Source organism: Urocampus carinirostris, chromosome 12 (genome assembly GCF_059441175.1).
Source record: "Urocampus carinirostris isolate Australia breed hairy pipefish chromosome 12, RoL_Ucar_1.0, whole genome shotgun sequence".
In the NCBI taxonomy this organism is placed as follows: domain Eukaryota; kingdom Metazoa; phylum Chordata; class Actinopteri; order Syngnathiformes; family Syngnathidae; genus Urocampus; species Urocampus carinirostris.
The window spans coordinates 38,765,217-38,783,336 of NC_142360.1; the positions used below are offsets into that span (position 1 = coordinate 38,765,217).

An 18,120-nucleotide genomic window follows, 5' to 3' on the forward strand; every position below is an offset into this window, starting at 1 on the left:
CGCCTTGGTCAGCAGGCCACTAAATATGGCTGTGTTTTAACCACAATTTCGGATAGCATCAAAGAGCAACTGTCTGTCTTGCAGGGTCAGCATACTACGCATTAAAAAAGATTGCAAAAAACCAATTGCGATATATATTTTTTATTTTTTTAAGAACAGTAAAACAATTTTTGTGCGGTTTGGAATGGTCTGCATTTATATAGCGCTTTTCAAGTCAATGAAGACCTCCCAAAGCGCTTTACAACGTGCTTCACGCTTACCCATTCACACACACACCAATAGGGAGTCAGTCATCCAAGGCGCCTACCTGCTTATTGGGGGCATTAGGGATTCAGTGTCTTGCTCGAGGACACTTTGACATTTAACACGGAGGAGCCGGGAATCAAACATAGGACCTCTTGATCCCAAGACAAGCGCTCTACCTCCTCAGCTACTAGTCTGATAAACTGTCCTCTTGGATGCAACTGTATGTGGCAGTAACGCTTCACATAAAAAACTCGATAACAAGGACTGGGGCCACCATTGGCGTCATTTTTACGCACTATTCTGTCGAGTCAGACTGCCGGGAAACACGACATTGGAAATCATTTCAAGCATTTTCAAGCACTTCACCCAAAATTCTAGTATTTTCCTGACCTTGAAAACACATTAAAATCCAAGCATTTTCAAGGATTTTAAGCACCCGTACAAACCCTACGTGAAACATTGTCGGGTGTGCTGCAGGAAATTGCCAGAATTTACTTTTGCGAAAAAGCATGCCAAAAGTCTACGTTGTCGACAAAATCAAAATAGAAATGGTTAACAAATAATTCATTTTTTTGACTTGTCACCAGCCAGTCCCTCCAACAAGTGTCTACATCAGGAGTCCCCAAACTTTTTCCTGTGAGGGCCACATACCTTTTCCCTTCTCTGATGAGGGGCCGGGGTCATTTTGTAACAGAAAAAGTGTGATGATTGCAGGAGTGCCTAAATGTAAAAATTTATTGTACATCTCACCTGCAAAATAGATGGTAAATGTCAGTCTCACACAACACCATTTACTTGTTGACAATAAGAGTGATTTATTGAACAAGTCTCATTAAATCACGTAAGGTCCCGTGAGACTTGCCCCAAACACCCTTCTCTGACCTGTGAGACTATGTCATGTAGTGGTGATATACTGGTACTTCACTTTTTCTGCTTTACAAAACACCAAAATCCCAAAATATAACATTTTAACTAGTCAGCAACCCTTGTTGCGCCGTATAAAATAGTTACTAACTAATAGTTAATAATGAAAATAGTTTATAACTAAGTAACATTTTATTGGAAAAGTCCAACTTTATTATCAAATACAAATACACATTTATGAAAAAAAAAAATCAAAATGCTTTCTGGTATTGTTCAGGGGGCCGGACCAAATGTGGAGGCGGGCCGCATCCGGCCCGCGGGCCGCAGTTTGGGGACCACTGGTCTACATGGTTCTAATCTCTGCTGAGAGTTGTTCTCATTCACATGTTTTATGAGGAATACCTGAAATATGAAAATTTTACATTTTATTTTTAAAGATTCTGAAGAATAACAATCCATAGGGTCATTTTTGATCCCACTTATACATCCAAGGGTTAACACTAGTGACAGGGCCGTCAGTCTGTTGAGAGGCAAAGACATTTCTGGATGATGTCACCAGTCACGGGTCTTTTTTGAGTCTCCAAATGGCCACTTTTAGAAATGCCTAGACATACCGTATTTTCCGCACTATAAGGCACACCGGGTTTCAGGGCGCACCCCGAAAAAATAGTTTTTGGTCCTATATTTGACATACATAAGACCCACCGGATTATAAGGCGCTACAATGGGAACGTCGACAAAACAGTCAGATAGTTCAGTCCAACTTATTACCCCCTTAACATTCCCAAAGCTTGCAAAGACGCAAATACGTGTCGAGAACACGTGGGGATGCGGTGTCCGTAAGATGTCACTCAAATGCATCGTTCCATCGTTCGGAAGGTTAAAGTCTTGGGATTCAAGAAATGCCAACCATTCCTTAGTTTCTATTTCCTTTTTCGCTCGCAACTTTACTGTGCATATGACAATAAACACTTGGAATTGAGTTGAATTTAAAAATAGACACTCCATTCCATCCATTATCTGCACCGCTTATCACAGAAACATCGAGTTCAGTCTGAAACAAGATACAGGGAAAATATATAGCCGGAGTAGCTCACTGAAGTCGTTGTTTTCAATAATAATGTGCATCCACGGTCCTCTTATATCCGTGAGTGTAGTAAATCCAGAAGAATAAAATATTTACAAATACAGAATAGTAAAAAATGCTTTCTGTATGCCGTCAACCACGTGCTATACACATTCATCTTTTTCGGCCAATTGCAGGCTTTGTTTTGTCGTTTAAGCCTATGCCAGCCTGTAAATGATGAAAAGGATCCTCCCCTTGACCTCCGAATAACTTTAGCCAATAGTGATCGATTCAACTGATGATTGACACATCTTTTTCGGCCAATTGCAGGCTTTGTTTTGCCTTTTAAGCCTTTGCCAGCCTGTAAATGATAAAAAGCATCCGCCCCTTGACCTCCGAATAACTTTAGCCAATAGTGATCGATTCAAATGATGATTGACACATTGGTAAGCCAATGAAACGCCGGTAAATAAATCCCAGCATACACCGCGGACTACTTGGCATTCAGGGGAAAATCTAGTCGGCGGCTGCAATTTAGTTGGGAGACTTTGCGACTTAATATTGATCCATAAATAAGGCGCACTGTATTATAAGGCGCATGGTCACCTTTTGAAAAAAATAAAGGCTTTTAGGTGCGCCTTATAGTGCGGAAAATACAGTACCTTTTTAAAAGGTGTAAAATACTAATTTTTAGTTTTTCAGATTGACATCAACTTTGAACCGGGACCAGGTAAGGCTTCATGCCATTGTCCCTACTGTTTTCCAGCTAAAATGCTCGTGCCACACTTATCGGCAGGCATGTGATTGCAGACAAAATTCAGGCGAGAATAAAACCCTTTTATTTCTGTGTGTTCCAACTTTTATTACTCAATGTTTGTAGCACTTGCAGTGATCATTTTGGTTGGGGGGAAAACCTTCAGAGTGTTACTTTTCAAAAGAGACCAAAACCGTCCAGATTTTCCAAACGGTTCAACAACAGCATTCAATATACTTTGTACCTTGGAATTGGGATTTTAGGTGACTTGTACCCGATTTTTAAATAGGTTTAACTTAAGTGAACTGCATTATCTTCTGAAGAGCTTTTTTAGAGTTGCTTTCTACAAATCCTTGAAAAAAAAAATGCAGTGTCTTGTGATCACACAATTGCACTATGTCAAATGGCAATATTTTTTCGATTTCGGTTAATCTTGCCGCTCTAATACACATAGCTCTTTTTTGACTGTTTTGTACCACCTTTCAGTTTTCTGGTTTCTAAAGAAATATCGGAATGTAAATTTTTGACTTGATTTTCCCTTTGAGCTGTGGTTTCACCAACCGTGTTCTTCTTCATCAGGTACTGGCGAAAGTGGCAAAAGCACTTTTATCAAGCAAATGCGAATCATCCATGGGTCAGGCTACACCGATGAGGACAAGAAGGGCTTCACCAAACTAGTCTACCAGAACATCTTTACGTCCATGCAGTCCATGATCCGTGCCACCGAAACCCTCAAGATTCCGTATAAGTTTGAACAGAACAAGGTATGTGAGGTTGAATATTCGATTTTGTACTTGAACTTCTTTTTAACAACAAGAACTTGTACCTAATCTTCATTCAGTTATAGACCCAAATGAAGGATACATTGAAAAGACCAAACTAAATACTTGTACAGTACTCCATTTCTTAATCCTTGTGAAAAATCTACGTAATAGGGAGGAAAATCCTAACCCTAACCCTAAAAGCCGCATACTCAAATTTAAAAACAGAACTCAATTTTTTGCTCCTTCCAAGCCACACCAAATTTTAAGGCGCAGGGTTAAAACAGCCATAAAAATGAACAAATTTATGCTCATTTACATTTATTGCATTTTAAGCTTGGCGCACCCCTGATGCCAATCACCTGGAGTGGAAAATAGACTTAAACGCCTTTGGCTGCGTTGCATAAAATGTCTAAAATTCTCCTCAACCAGAGAAAGGGCAACCATACTATGGAGAATAGTGCCAGATTGCAAGCTAGACGTGGTTATTTTTGCTGTTGTCATTGGTGGTACCCGTGGTGATGGACCAAATTGCAATCGCTTGTTGTCGTTCCTAGAGGATTAAAGGTAAATTACAGTGACCTGACAATAACGCAGAGGATATTGAAAGAGGAGTACATTTTTGTTTGATGGATAGCATCCGCTGCTTCATATATATAAATTGAGGACTTGATTTTTTGGGGTGAAAATCCAGAGTACAATTTGAATACTTACCTACTGTCAAACCTCCGGTTTTGTTACATTTATCCATCAACCCGTGTTTTTGCACTTATCTGGTTGCTGGTTTCGCAGCCTCAGCAGGAAAGCCCAGACCTCCCTATTCCCAGCCACTTTATCCAGCTCATCCGACAGATGCCCAAGCCACCTCAAATGGCTCTTCTCAATCAAAAGAGCAGCGGCTCTACTGTGAGTCCATCCCGGACGACCAAGCCTCTCACCAGATCTCTAAGGGAGAGCCCAGCCACCCTGCGGAGGATACTCATTTTAGATAGATAGATACTTGATTCATCCCCGTAGGGAAATTCACACTTCCAGTAGTATCCTTTTGTTGTTTATTAACAGATTAACAGGATGGCCTCGGGGTGCTGTGTTGTAGTTTAGCAACAGCGGAGTGGATGACGTCACACGCTAGTTCAAAAGTTCGTCGTCCCTGCAGCAGATGGAAATCTTTGTGCCTAGGGTTACACCACCACGTGTTCGCGTAGATAGCGAGTCCACCTCCTCTCCGCTTCCTGCAGGCTTTTGTGTCTCTGTCCCTAACAGTGCTGAAGCTGGGTAGCTCCATGTTAGCGTTCGGGATGCTAGACGTGAGCCACGTTTCCGTAAAACACGGCAAACTGCACTCCCTGTACGCCAGTTCGTCTGTCTTATTTGGTAGGGTTCACATTTCCCATGATTACGGACGGTACCGAAGACTTATAACGTCGCTAGCCGCTTAGCTTTCACCTTAGCTCCAGTTCTGCAGCCATGATAGGGCCCCCTCATCACGCCGGCACGAGAATTCTTCAGGGCAAGGAGTTGATTCCTAAACGTATTTTTGTGTGTTAAAACCCATAACCATAGGATAGAAAGTCATCCGAAGTGTAGTTGTCAAACGGGACGAAAAACACCAAAGATAGAAGCAGTCACTTAGAACAATAAATCACAAAATGAGCGAAATAACAGGAAGCTGCTGGAAAGGCCGCTCGCGCCTATGAATTTTAGCTGCTTGTATCCGGGATCTTGTTCTTTCAGTCATGATCCACAGTTCGTGACCGTAGCTAAGGGTAGAAACGTAGATCGACGGTTAAATTGGAGCTTTGTCTTTCGGCTCAGCTCCTTCTTCACCACCACGGACCGGTACAGGGTCTTCATAAAGGGAGATGCTGCACCAATCGGCCTGTCGATCTCCCACTCCAGCCTACACATTGTATTTAATTCAGCAGTATTTGAACTGTAGCAATAAAGTAGAAGCTTGTAGTCTGGAACTAACTATACCCCTTTTTCTGTCTTTCAGAACAATGCACAACTAGTGCGCGAGGTGGACGTGGAGATGGTGACGTCTTTCGACCAACCATATATCGGCGCCATCAAGATGCTTTGGGCTGACCCTGGCATCCAGGAGGCCTATGACCGCAGGCGCGAGTATCAGCTCTCCGACTCCACCAAATAGTACGTCTAATTCTTAAAAAAAAAGGAAAAGAAAAAAACCTAGATGATACTTGAGCTCATTCATCATCGTTACCGGAATTTCCCGACTTTTAAGATACAAAGTAATGTGTTCTCCTAACTATAAGGCACAGCTAGAAATAAACATTTGCCAAATTTTTGAAAGTGTGCCTTATAAACTGTAGGCTGGAATTTCTATTCGAAAATAGATTCATAAAATTGGAAATTACTACATCACTACAGCGAATTCCAAAAGTTGAGTGAAAATCTCTTTGTAAAGTGATAAACTTCTGTTATTTTCCAGACACGTTGTCTCTATTTCACTGAGATCATTTTTAGATGTTTACCATACTTTCCGGACTAGAAGTCATGTTAATTTGTATAGCTCTTAATCACAAAAGGGCTGCAGAGACCACCATTACCACATCCCCTGATCTGAAACTCGCATGAGGGCAAGGAAAAACTCAAAAAAGAAGAAACCGTGAGAAAGGGCCACACATTCGGTAATCCCCTTTCTAGGATGACCAGGTTGCAATGAATCTTGCATTGGGTAACAATACACAAAACATAGTCGGCATGATAATGATAGGTAAAAACCGAATGTCCAGTTTACAGCTTCCTGTCCCAGCAGCAGGTTCTAGTGCCGGTACGATAACTCGAAATGCAATCAGTGCACAACAACCACAGACAAGAAAACAAGAGTAGGAGGTCAACATCAGCCGTAAGCTATTGAACACCTAAAAAAAAATAAAACTTAAAGGAATTTGAAGGTGGCCTTAAAATCCGGTGCGCCTTACAGTTCCGAAAATACTGTACTTTTTCTACTTATTATGATCTAAATTTCAATTTGTGGACCTTGTTTGACAACAAATGTTGCAAATGAAAAATGTGATGCACATAGGAATACCTTTAGTTTAGCCCAGTATATTCTACATAACACATGTTATTTTTATATTTTTATTATTACAAACTTAATAAATAACTTTTGACTATTTTAAAATGAGTTTCCCCACCCCTGTTGTGCTTTACCTGTCGAACCCTTCATGGTTTAATACAATATCAGAGAACTACATAAAAGTAACAAGACATGAAAGTTGGCTATTGGTGTCTGACCACATTATTTACATGCAGTATATTTTATAACTCCTATAGTGTTGGACAGATGTGAGGATGGAAAAATTCCATTGGTGATCCTGATGAAGTGACCTCACATCTTTCTGAAGAACACTTGAAGAACCGTAAATTCTGGACTACAAAGATCACCTGAATAAAAGCCGCATACGCAAATTTAAGGAAGAAACTAAACTTTGTGTTTGAACAAGCCGCACCGGATTTGAAGCGACAGGCTTAGGACAGCAATAAAAATGAACTCATTTATGTCAATTTCTTACATTTAAAAAAAAAACAGCGGGGGGACATGTCTAGTACAGAAAAGAAACGCATTGTGGAGCGATTAAGACACTTGTTTGCGGACTGTGTCTGCAGTTGTCAATCCTAATAAACTAGCGCAGCAGTCAATATTTATTAAATTTGCATTAACATAAGCAGGAGTGCAACAAAAACAATCTAAAAACAAAGCTCGATGGAATGTATCAACTAAAATTAAGAACCCCATAGAATCGTAAAAGCCTGTGCAAATGATAAGCCATTTGACTAATCTTAAGCTTCCTCATCCCTTGCACACATGACAAAGTGATGTAGAGGAGACAAAGTATTGCTGCTACTACTAAATAAATTTAAAAAAAATCATTAAACATAAATGCTGATTGTATATTTTAGTGTGGTAGCGGTAAAGTTTTTCAAACGGGCCAAAAACAGGACGGTCATATTGGGCTTTTATCAGTCCGATAACTCTCAGCTACTTAGTAACTAGTGTTAGCATGTATAATGACCCTCGTGCTCATCCGCATCGCAATAAAAAGAGCTAGGTGCTTTGCAACCGCATTAGATCATGAGACAATTGGCTACCAAAGGGAGTGGTTGTTAATACTGCCCTTAACCTGCGCTTCATTGAATTTCTTTACTTTGACATTCAAAGCCCTTGGCAGAAATCACATCCCATCATCACCTACTGCGTGTTTTTGCGATGCTTTGTTTTATACCGTCGGACTCCCTGGTCCTCAAAAGGTCAAAGCCAGCCGACCATCCGAGTCATAAAAAAAGCTTCACCATATGCTAACCCACAGTGATAAAATTGTTGGAAAAAAGTCCAGGCTTCTAGTCCGGAATTGATGGTTTCTGAAAAGAAAGAAGTCTAAGTGACATTGGAGGTTTACCCAATGTTTTGTGTGATGTGTCCGTGATGTGTGCCTCCTTGTCTTATGCTCCTCCTCATCCCACAGTTACCTTAGCGATTTAGAACGAATAGCGACGTCCGGGTACGTGCCCACACAGCAGGACGTGCTGCGGGTTCGAGTGCCAACCACGGGCATCATTGAGTATCCCTTTGACCTGGAGAATATAATTTTCAGGTACTGGTGGCCCGGGCGCCGCCCAGGACACCTCTGGTTGGCCTGGCCGTGAACCGCCGAAGCCGCTGTTGCCACAAGCTAGCTTTGGGCTGCACGTAAACGCATCCCTGATGGTAACCTTCCATGAGACAACAGTCTGGGCCTGCAAGACATGCCAAGAGTAGAGCTGCAACCAACGACTATTCTTATAATCGACTATTGAAATGATTAGTTGAAGAATTAGATAATTATGAATGCTTCCGGAATTTAGCTGATTTAATTATGTGGAAAATTAAGATAAGAAAACTGGGTACCATGAAAAATACATGCAGATCCGTACAAAAATTGAATAAATAGCTGAATAAAGGCGCAGTGTTTTGTCAGTAGGGACATACATCCATAAATGAACCACAGGTCATTTTAAGGGACGATCAAGTAGAGTAATTTTTATTTGTAGCGATCGTAATCACAAAAAATCTCAAAGGGCCTCACAGACCACCATTACACCCATACCCTGATCTGAAACCCGCGTCAAAGGAAGTAAAATCCCAAAATGTTAGCATGAGGAAAATAAATGATAAATTAAAATCATATGAACATTTTTTGCCCCTGGAAACCAGGTACAGGTTCATTAGCAGCAGTAGAACAGTAAATAAAACAAAAAACACTTTGTAAAGTACATTTAGTGGTCAACTGTAAAGTCTGTTAGAAAAGAACTTAACACTTTGAAATCGAACTGTTATAACAAATGACGTTCTTCAGACTGCATGCATTTAGTTTCCAATACGTTTGTCAGGCACAGTCTGCTCTTTTTTTTATAGTGAAATAGATGCGTAAAAAAAATAAACAATTATGTAATCTAAACCGTATTGATTTGAACTTTAATACTACTGAGGCGAGTCAGACTCTTGTTACGTTCAGTTGTCCGGTGTGCTTTTGAATTTTTTTTGTGCGTCACTGGTCTCTAACCATGAAGACGCAAGGCCTCATTTGTAAACTTTGCAAGTAGTCTTTTTACCCGCCATATCCAGGCTAAAATGCTTCAAAATTTTGGCATGTATAATCACCCTCGCGATCATCCGTGTTGCTAAAATAAAAGAATAAGCTGCTTCGCAACCTTATTAGATGATAAGAAAATGGTCTACCAAAGGGAGTGGAACTTAATACTGCCCTGTACCTGCGCTTCATTGAATTTATTTACTTTGACGTTCAAAGCCCTTGGCAGAAATCACATTGCGTCATCACCTAACGCGTGCCTTTGCGATGCTTGGGACAGTGAGACTTTCAGCATAGTATATTGATGTAGAGATGCATCACTGTCTGGAGAAAAAAAAACGTGTCTGGGGACAAAAGTCTACAAAGAATTCAGATGACTATCGATTTTGGTCCACAATGTTGCCTCGTTGTTGCAACCCTAGCCAAGAGGTTGACATGTTTTGCAGAAAATTGCTCATGTTTGTAAAAACGTCACAGAATTCTGTGAGGATAAAATTCCGTCTCTGGGAGTTGCCATCATGAATGCGGCTCAAAATCCTTTGGGGGTTCTGGCACAAAGTTTCATCTAATCCCCTCGCGGTGCTCAGGAATGTTGTCTTTGGTTGCATCTGAGCTGATCCACTCACTTTGTGGAGGGCTTGTGTGCTATATCTGCTCTTATGCTTCACTTTCTCTTTCCTCTCTTTCTGTCTTTCACGCTCCATCCTGTCTCCAGCTATCTTAGCGATCTGGATCGTATCGCTGAACCTTCCTATCTACCCACCCAACAGGATGTGCTTAGGGTTCGAATCCCAACCACTGGGATCATAGAATACCCTTTCGACTTGCAAAGCATCATTTTCAGGTAGAAGTAAGAATTGCACCGCTTCGACTAACTCCAGCCTGCCCGTGTTTCCATTTGATGTCCAGGCGGCATGTGAAATCCACCTTCAGCTTGCCTAACTTGCATCCCGTAAACTCATTACACTTCCTCATTGTAACCGGTGCCTTGAATTCCGAGTTCATTTAGTTTGTAAAAATATATGTGGTCTTCAATCCGATACATTTCAGATCTTTTGGAATGCGATTTTAGTGTGAACGGTCAAAACGCATTCATGCGATCTGCACGGCATCGATAGGCAGTAAACATCATGATTCTGCCTTCAACCAGGCGGGATAAAATCAACAACCACGGCGGGCGCAAACACGGAGTGTCATTAATTCATACATTCATGTAGGATGAATTGTTTATTTTGTAACTCACAGAACATTACTGGGTTCACAACATGTTACTCGTCACAGATAACAACAACATTGGCGTTCATTGATAAAGTGATCCTCCTTCAGTGGGAGTTAACAATATTTACATTCAAATCATTCCACACGGAGAGCATTTGATGGGGGGAACGGAGGTTTTTGATAAAATTATTATTTTTGGGGGGGTGACAACTTCCCACCATTGAAATCCATGAGTACTTCCGCAAACATGAGTGCATTGCGTGTGACGTCACGTGTCCTCTTCTGCGCACGTGTCATGTTTCCCTTAATCACAAGGTGTCTCAAAGGGCTGCAGGATGGAAGGAAAAAAACAGAAAAAAAACAAGAAAGAACTAAAAGACGGGACATGACGGAAGAGACAAAAGAAACGATAAAAGGAAGAGATAATGAAGGAAAGGACAAAAGATAAAACAAATAAAGAAGGAAGAGAGAGAGAGAAGGAAGGAAGTAAGAAAAATCAAAGGAGAGAGAAATACAGAAAGAAAGAGAAAAAGAAATAAGCAAGGAATGAAGAGGAAAAAAGGAGAGGAAAAAGACAAAAAGAGCAAGAGAGAAAGAAAAACAAAGGAAGAGAGAAAAGAAGGAAGAAGCTAAAGAAGGATGAAGGAAGAGAAAAAAGAGCGAGAAAGAAAAAAGAGCAGGAGAAAAAAACGAGAGCAAGAAAGAAGTGGACCAGTTCTAGCGTTCACACAGGAGATTAAGTTGCATAGAAGTCCTATTTAGTCTGAAATTTGAACAATCTCACAAAAACATCGCTGTTCACCCCAAACACAGGAATTAAGCAATAAGCCCTGCAGTGTGAACCTAGATTAAGCTAGGTCACAACAATAAACTGTCAATCGAATGTCGACCATTTTATCGAATGTCGACAAATTTATGTTCAATGTGTGAAGGGATAAAACAAATCTGACATGCCAGACTTATTCATGGCATTATTATGTACCATAAAATCAATTATGGTGCCTTGGATTTTATTTTTTTTAACACCATGACCCAATTTTTGGGGTCTGTAATTACCAGGAGTTGGCCACACAAAATGTTAATGGCACATTGGACCATAAAAACAAAAAACATGTCGAAAAAAAATGAGAAGCCTTATATAAGCCTTATAATGAATGTTTCTATATTAGCAATAATAACTATCAAAATAACTTTAATTTGAATGCAGCGCATTCCGTGGAGAACAATGCATCACATGCCTATCCTGTAGTAAGATACCGCCTCAAATTTCACTTCATTACAATGTTAATGAAATGCAGTATGTATCATTGGTTTGATAGAATTAAAGAAATGCAATTAAGAAATTCAATTTTTGAAATATTATATTATTTTGAGTATTCGAAAAATAACCAAATGGAAGGTACATACTTTGCCCCTTATCTGGGTCACAAAAAGTGCAATAAATCCAAGCATGAGTTGATAAAAACAAAATGGTTAAAAAAAAAATAGGAGCTTGTGACGCTGCCCCTTTAAAAGAGGCGGAGCTTAAGCCGTACGCTCTTCAAACATGGGACAGTGGCGAAAGAGGAAAACAAGCTGAGGAGAGCAGACCCGTAGTTTTGCATCGCAGTTAAGTTCTCCAGGCAGGAGTTTAGAATAGAATAGAATAGAATATGCCTTTATTGTCATTGTTACAACATGGGATATGCTGTGACAACAAAATTGGACGACTCCAGGTCCACATTTACAGTGAGGATAAGGAAATGATACCAGCAAGAGAGCAAATCAAATTATACATTTCTCTCCCCCATCTTTTTTTTAATTTTGTGAACATTTTTGGAAAAGGGCCATGCGGTTCCTGGGCTGCAGGTTGCCGACCCCCTGGTTTATACCAGGTGGTAATTTTCCAGAGCTCCTTTTACTAAACGGACAACTGTTTTGAACAAAACGGCCCATTTTTATTTGACTTTTTATTTATTTATTTATTTTGCCCACTTCACAGTGGGGTAAATATACACCAAGAAGCAGATCGCTGGGGTTATTTTTTTATTTTATTTGATGTTTTAAGTAGTTAACGAAGCGACTCAAGTTTTTAAAGATTCTTTCAACACATGCAATTCTAGTTAATCATGGTTAATTGAATAATTGAAATTTTTATAATTGATAATAATAATAATTTTATAATTGAAAAAATTGAAATAAGACAGAATAATTGAAACGAACGAACGAAATGTGAATTTCATTCGTTCGTTGTAAAAAATGTTCCTGTGACCCACTATACAGAAAAAAAATCTAAATCTATATATGTCATGCCACCACTGCCCGATCAATAATAAAATAATGTTTAGATGTATTAGGTATACTATAATAGGTATCGTTAGATATTCGCCTTCAGTATATAAAGTATAGAATAAATCCATTTTTTAATACGTGTCAGTTTGACTGCAACGTAACGGGAGGGGTTAGCTTTTAGCTTAGCTAATTGCTAGCATTCCTGCACAAAATCTGATTAGGTACAGAAAAACTACATTTTCCCTTCGGGGATGAATAAAGTATCTATCTATCTATCTATCCAATTATATCGTTAGTATCTGGGATTTTTGCACTCCTCCATTCTTGATCACAATAAGAATATATTAGGCCCAACTGTTAATGATAAATATATGAAGTACGTTTTTACCTAGACACTCAAATGCAGATTTACTATTTGTCGTCTCGTGTTGTACAACATGTAGTCATTTCCCCATCAGGGTTGGGTAGGGTTACTTTAACCTGATTACTTTCAATTACTTTTGTATTACTCCTATACCAAATATGCTAATAAAAGACAAAATAAACTAAATAGGAATAAAATGATGACTCACAACACGTGGTAAGCTTTCTCTCCTGGCTTTGATCTCTTTGATCTCCGGCAAAACGAACATAAATGAAAATAAATCCAAACAGCTTGCCAACATCATTTTTGCCGTTCCATGTATTCCGTTACTCTCCAAGCCTGCACAAAATTAAGTCATTTTATTCATATTTAGTTTCTTTTGTCTTTTATTAGCATAGTTGGTATTGGAGTAATCCAAAAGTAATTGAAAGTAGTCCAGTTAAAGTAACCCTACACAACCCTGTTTCCCATTATATGTGACCCACTCTGCCGAAATAAGTCGCAAGGTATAACGTTCTGTTTTTAGCTACATGTCGATAACAAATAAGGAAAATCATTAAAAATATATATTTTATTTTACATTTTTCCCTATTTTGAAATATATAAGATTTGAAAACACTTTACCCAAGTTTCATAATACACATAAATAGGGAAAGTAACAGCTATTAATGTTCAATATTTCCGATTTTAGGTATTTTAATGCGTATTTAAATGAATATGTGCTAAAAATTATTTCCTTCTATATCTGCACCTCTTATCATCAGTAGGGTCGCGGGGGTGTTGGAGCCCATCCCAACTGTTTTCGGGCAGTGGGCAGGGGACACCCTCAACTGCTTGCCAGCCAATCAGGGCACACAGAGACAGACAACTCACTCCTAGGGACAATATGGGCCAATTAACCTGACATGCATGTTTTTGGAATGTGGGAAGAAACCGTGCCTGGAGGAAACCCACACAAGCATGGGGAGAACATGCAAACTCCACACAGGAGGTTCGATCTCATGACCTCAGAACTGTGCCGCACACGTGCTAACCACTGTTGCGCCGTGCTGCCTTTGAAATCGCCATACCTTCGAAATAGTTTATCATAAATGTTTGAGTGTGGTATCATTTTAAAGCTCATTTCTTCCATTTATCCCATATTTGCCTCACTCTGACTCAATTCAGGAGATCAGGTCACATATAATCTTTTATGCTGAGGATTCTATAGTCGACATCCTTTCAAGATTTGGCCCATAAACAATCCAGGCCAGCTGCCAGTCCGTAGATCAGCCTTTATATCTATTTTCCCGGCATGAAAAGCGAGGATCTGGAAATGGATGTAACCAACAAGCAAAGAGTGATTACAGTCGAGCGCAAATCAATAGGAAAGCGTCCTGTCAGTCGCCTCCTACGCTCGGCAAGGCTGCAAATAACTGCAACGCGGTTGCACTCCAGAGCCGAGAGAGGCTCCACTCGGCCCGGCTGACGGTGACTCACTACAAAGCTCTCAATGGCTTCGCTTTTAGTGAAGAGGCCAGAAACACAAGCACGTTTAGGGGCGTCCGGCTGCGTTCGCTCCAGCGTGCGATGCTTCTCTTGTGTTAATGCGGATGGAGCGTGTCACCCGAAATGCTGCATAGCAACAAACAAACGCATGTTGTAGACTCTGACGACGACCACCCCACCACCGACACTGACAAGGGAGCCTTTCATAAACAGTCGTACTTCCTGCTCTTTTAATTAGCTTCCAAGATGTCATTACTCTTGGCTCATCCATTGCTGGAAGTGGGTCACTCGCTCGATCAGGGGTCGGGAACCTTTTTGACACAAAAAGCCATAAATGCAACAATTTTTATTTTTAAATAAAAATCTATCTATAAAGATATCGATATATCTCTCCATATATAGCTCGATAGCTATATAGCTATCGATTGATAGCTATAGAGCTATTGATAGAGCTATCGATTGATGGCTATAGAGCTATTGATAGAGCTATCAATTGATGGCTATAGAGCTATTGATAGAGCTATCGATCGATAGCTATAGAGCTATTGATAGAGCTATCGATCGATAGCTATAGAGCTATTGATAGAGCTATCGATCGATAGCTATAGAGCTATTGATAGAGCTATCGATCGATAGCTATAGAGCTATTGATAGAGCTATCGATCGATAGCTATAGAGCTATTGATAGAGCTATCGATCGAGCTATAGAGCGTTCGATCGAGCTATAGAGCTATATATAGAGCTATCGATCGAGCCATAGAGCCATATATCTATAGAGCTATCGATCGAGCCATAGAGCCATATATCTATAGAGCTATCGATCGAGCTATAGAGCCATAACTATAGAGCTATCGATCGAGCTATAGAGCCATATATCTATAGAGTTATCGATCAAGCTATACAGCTATAAATGTATAGAGCTATCGATCGAGCTATACAGCTATAAATGTATAGAGCTATCAATAGAGCTATAAATGTATAGAGCTATCGATCGAGCTAAAGAGCTATATATCTATAGAGCTATCGACCGAGCTATAGAGCTATAAATCTATAGGGCTATCGATCGATCTAGCTATAGGGCGATCGATCGATCTAGCTATAGATAGCTCTATAAGCTAGATCGATCGATCTAGCTATAGATCGATCGATCTAGCTATAGATCTATAGATACATATATGTATAGTTTTTGAGAGAGCCGCAGCATATATTTTAAGACAAAAACAAAACAAAACCGCTAAACCCGCTCTCCAGACAAAAGCTAAATCTTCAGCACATTTTATTTCACTGTGTGACCTTCGATGATCTGATAAAAATCTATGAAATATTAATAACGCCAGACCCTATGTCCCATATCAGTATAAATATACCATTTATATTGTATCTCCTTCCGCTATACTTAAGTTTTGTAATTTGTGTTCTAAATAATAGTTTCAAAACAAGGTGCGAGCAAAGTTCTTATGTAATAATGTCACAAATACTGCAAACGAGAATACCAGCGTATTTACCTTCAGTGCAGACGGCGCCGGGCGAGGGGCACAGGGTAGAGTGTGCGTATGTATAATTCCACCCATTCCTACCACTCACCTAATCAAATTGCTCTGGGTGCTTTGCTGGAGCTTCTGGATGATTAGTTTGTTCTGTGGCTTTTTGTCATAAAGTGTCTCAACAATACAGATGGGTTGTTTAATGGGCTTCCATATAGAGAATTATTTTGCAATTAACAGCCAAAACGGAGTCCTTTGGTGGGATTCCTTGACTGTAGAAGAGACTGTGCCCTATCAGTGTTGTCTCGGCTTCATGAAAAGAGTCGTATATGGCTTGCGAGCCTTCAGTTTTCGACCTTCGCTTTAAAGGATGAAAAAGACTATGTCAGACATGAAGGGACTTACTTGATACTGCTCGTTACGTTTGCTGGTTCTGATTGTTCTGTTTTGCCACAAAGTTTTAACCTGGTCAGTCTTAACTGACGGTGGGAATAATTAATAAAGCAAGCAATTAGCAGAGTTTGACAGATATGTGATCAGTAATAAAGATAATTGGCTTTCAGCTTCAAAAAGATCAGCGACTCCTGTTTTAAGTTCTGTCAAAGTTAACTAGTCAGCCTCAACAGAGTATTAGTTAATATTTTGTGAGATTTGTATTCCTTACTTCATAATTTTAGTTAATAAAAGGACAAAGACACATAATCCCAAAACAGATTCGAAATGTCCGTGCTTGGTAATCTCCTTCCACAGGAACTAATGGGGTTCGTACAGGTGCTTGAAATTTTGTTGTTGTTTTCAAGGTTTGAAAATAATTGTGGGTGAAGTGCTTGTAAATGCTTGAAATTGTTGCCATGTTTTAGGTGTTGGGCTTCAAAAAGGGGTTCAAACTTATTTAATGGTTTCATAATGGCTAGGGTTGGAAACTAAGTTTATACTCCTTATTAGGGTATTGAACTGAATTAAGGGTTCTGAAATAGGGTTGGGTCTAGGGTTTCAACTTGGCTTAAGGTTAGAAACTAGAGTTTCAGCTCCATATTGGGGTTCTAAACTGAATGTAAGGGCCCACAGTGGATTTACAGCTAGGATTACAGTTTGAAACCGGGTTAAGGCTGGGGTTACAGCTAAGGTTAGGTGTAGGTAGGGCTACGGTTTGGGCTGCAAGTTTTAAACCGATTTTAGGGTTCCGGAATAAGGTTGGGGCTAGAGTTACAGTTTGAAACTAAAGTTTAGGCTCCCGTTCTTTTGATTAGCGCTGGATTTTTTTTCTCTTAATGGTAATTTTGGGGGAAAATTGGCTTTGAAAGTCCTTTAAAGGTGCTTGAATATGGTGATGAAAGAGGTTTACAAACCCTGAACCAAATATTTGTTGATGATCGTCCCTGTGCACCAATAATCTCCTGCATGAAAAAGCGCATACCTGTCTTGAATTGACACCTGTCCCTGCCTGGTTTTCCTGGTGCCTCTTTCCTTCAGTGTCTTCAACCGCTTGATTCACTTGATTTGAGCCCTCAAGTTTCCTTTGAATGTCATCCTTCATAGTTGCATCAATGCATGCGCCTTTTTGTATGTCTTTACTATTGGGATGTAAGAAAACCATCTCGATGTCGTTCTCAATTGTTTGACGCCCCTCCCCAATCAGGATGGTGGATGTGGGCGGCCAGCGGTCAGAGAGGAGGAAGTGGATCCACTGCTTCGAGAACGTCACCTCCATCATGTTTTTGGTGGCGCTCAGCGAGTACGATCAGGTTCTGGTGGAGTCGGATAATGAGGTGAGAAAAGTCCTTCCCCTATTCTCGTCCTTTTGATCTTATGTGACAACATCCATCCATTATCTGCAGCGCTTATCCTCAGTAGGGTCGCGGGGGTGCTGGAGCCCAGCCTAGCCATCTTCGGGCAGTGAGCAGGGGACACCCTGAACTGTCGCAGGAACAGACAATTCGCTCGCTCATTCACACCTAGGAACAGTTTGGACTGGCCAATTAACAAGACATGCATGTTTGTGGAATGTGG

General features: G+C 40.2%; 1 protein-coding gene across 3 annotated transcripts in view; it reads left to right on the top strand.

Moving 5' to 3' along the window:
- The window catches only part of LOC148355923 (guanine nucleotide-binding protein G(q) subunit alpha), a 64,089-nt gene that overhangs the window by 37,890 nt on the left and 8,079 nt on the right, over positions 1 to 18,120 (top strand). The window contains exons 2-6 of one of the 3 annotated variants that reach the window (XM_088350202.1): positions 3,510 to 3,694; positions 5,688 to 5,842; positions 8,182 to 8,310; positions 10,001 to 10,129; positions 17,750 to 17,879. In XM_088350202.1, the coding sequence (XP_088206328.1) occupies positions 3,510 to 3,694; positions 5,688 to 5,842; positions 8,182 to 8,310; positions 10,001 to 10,129; positions 17,750 to 17,879 (728 nt within the window). The remainder of the gene's footprint in view (positions 1 to 3,509; positions 3,695 to 5,687; positions 5,843 to 8,181; positions 8,311 to 10,000; positions 10,130 to 17,749; positions 17,880 to 18,120) is intronic. The other 2 variants (XM_088350200.1, XM_088350201.1) reach the window with 2 other exon arrangements.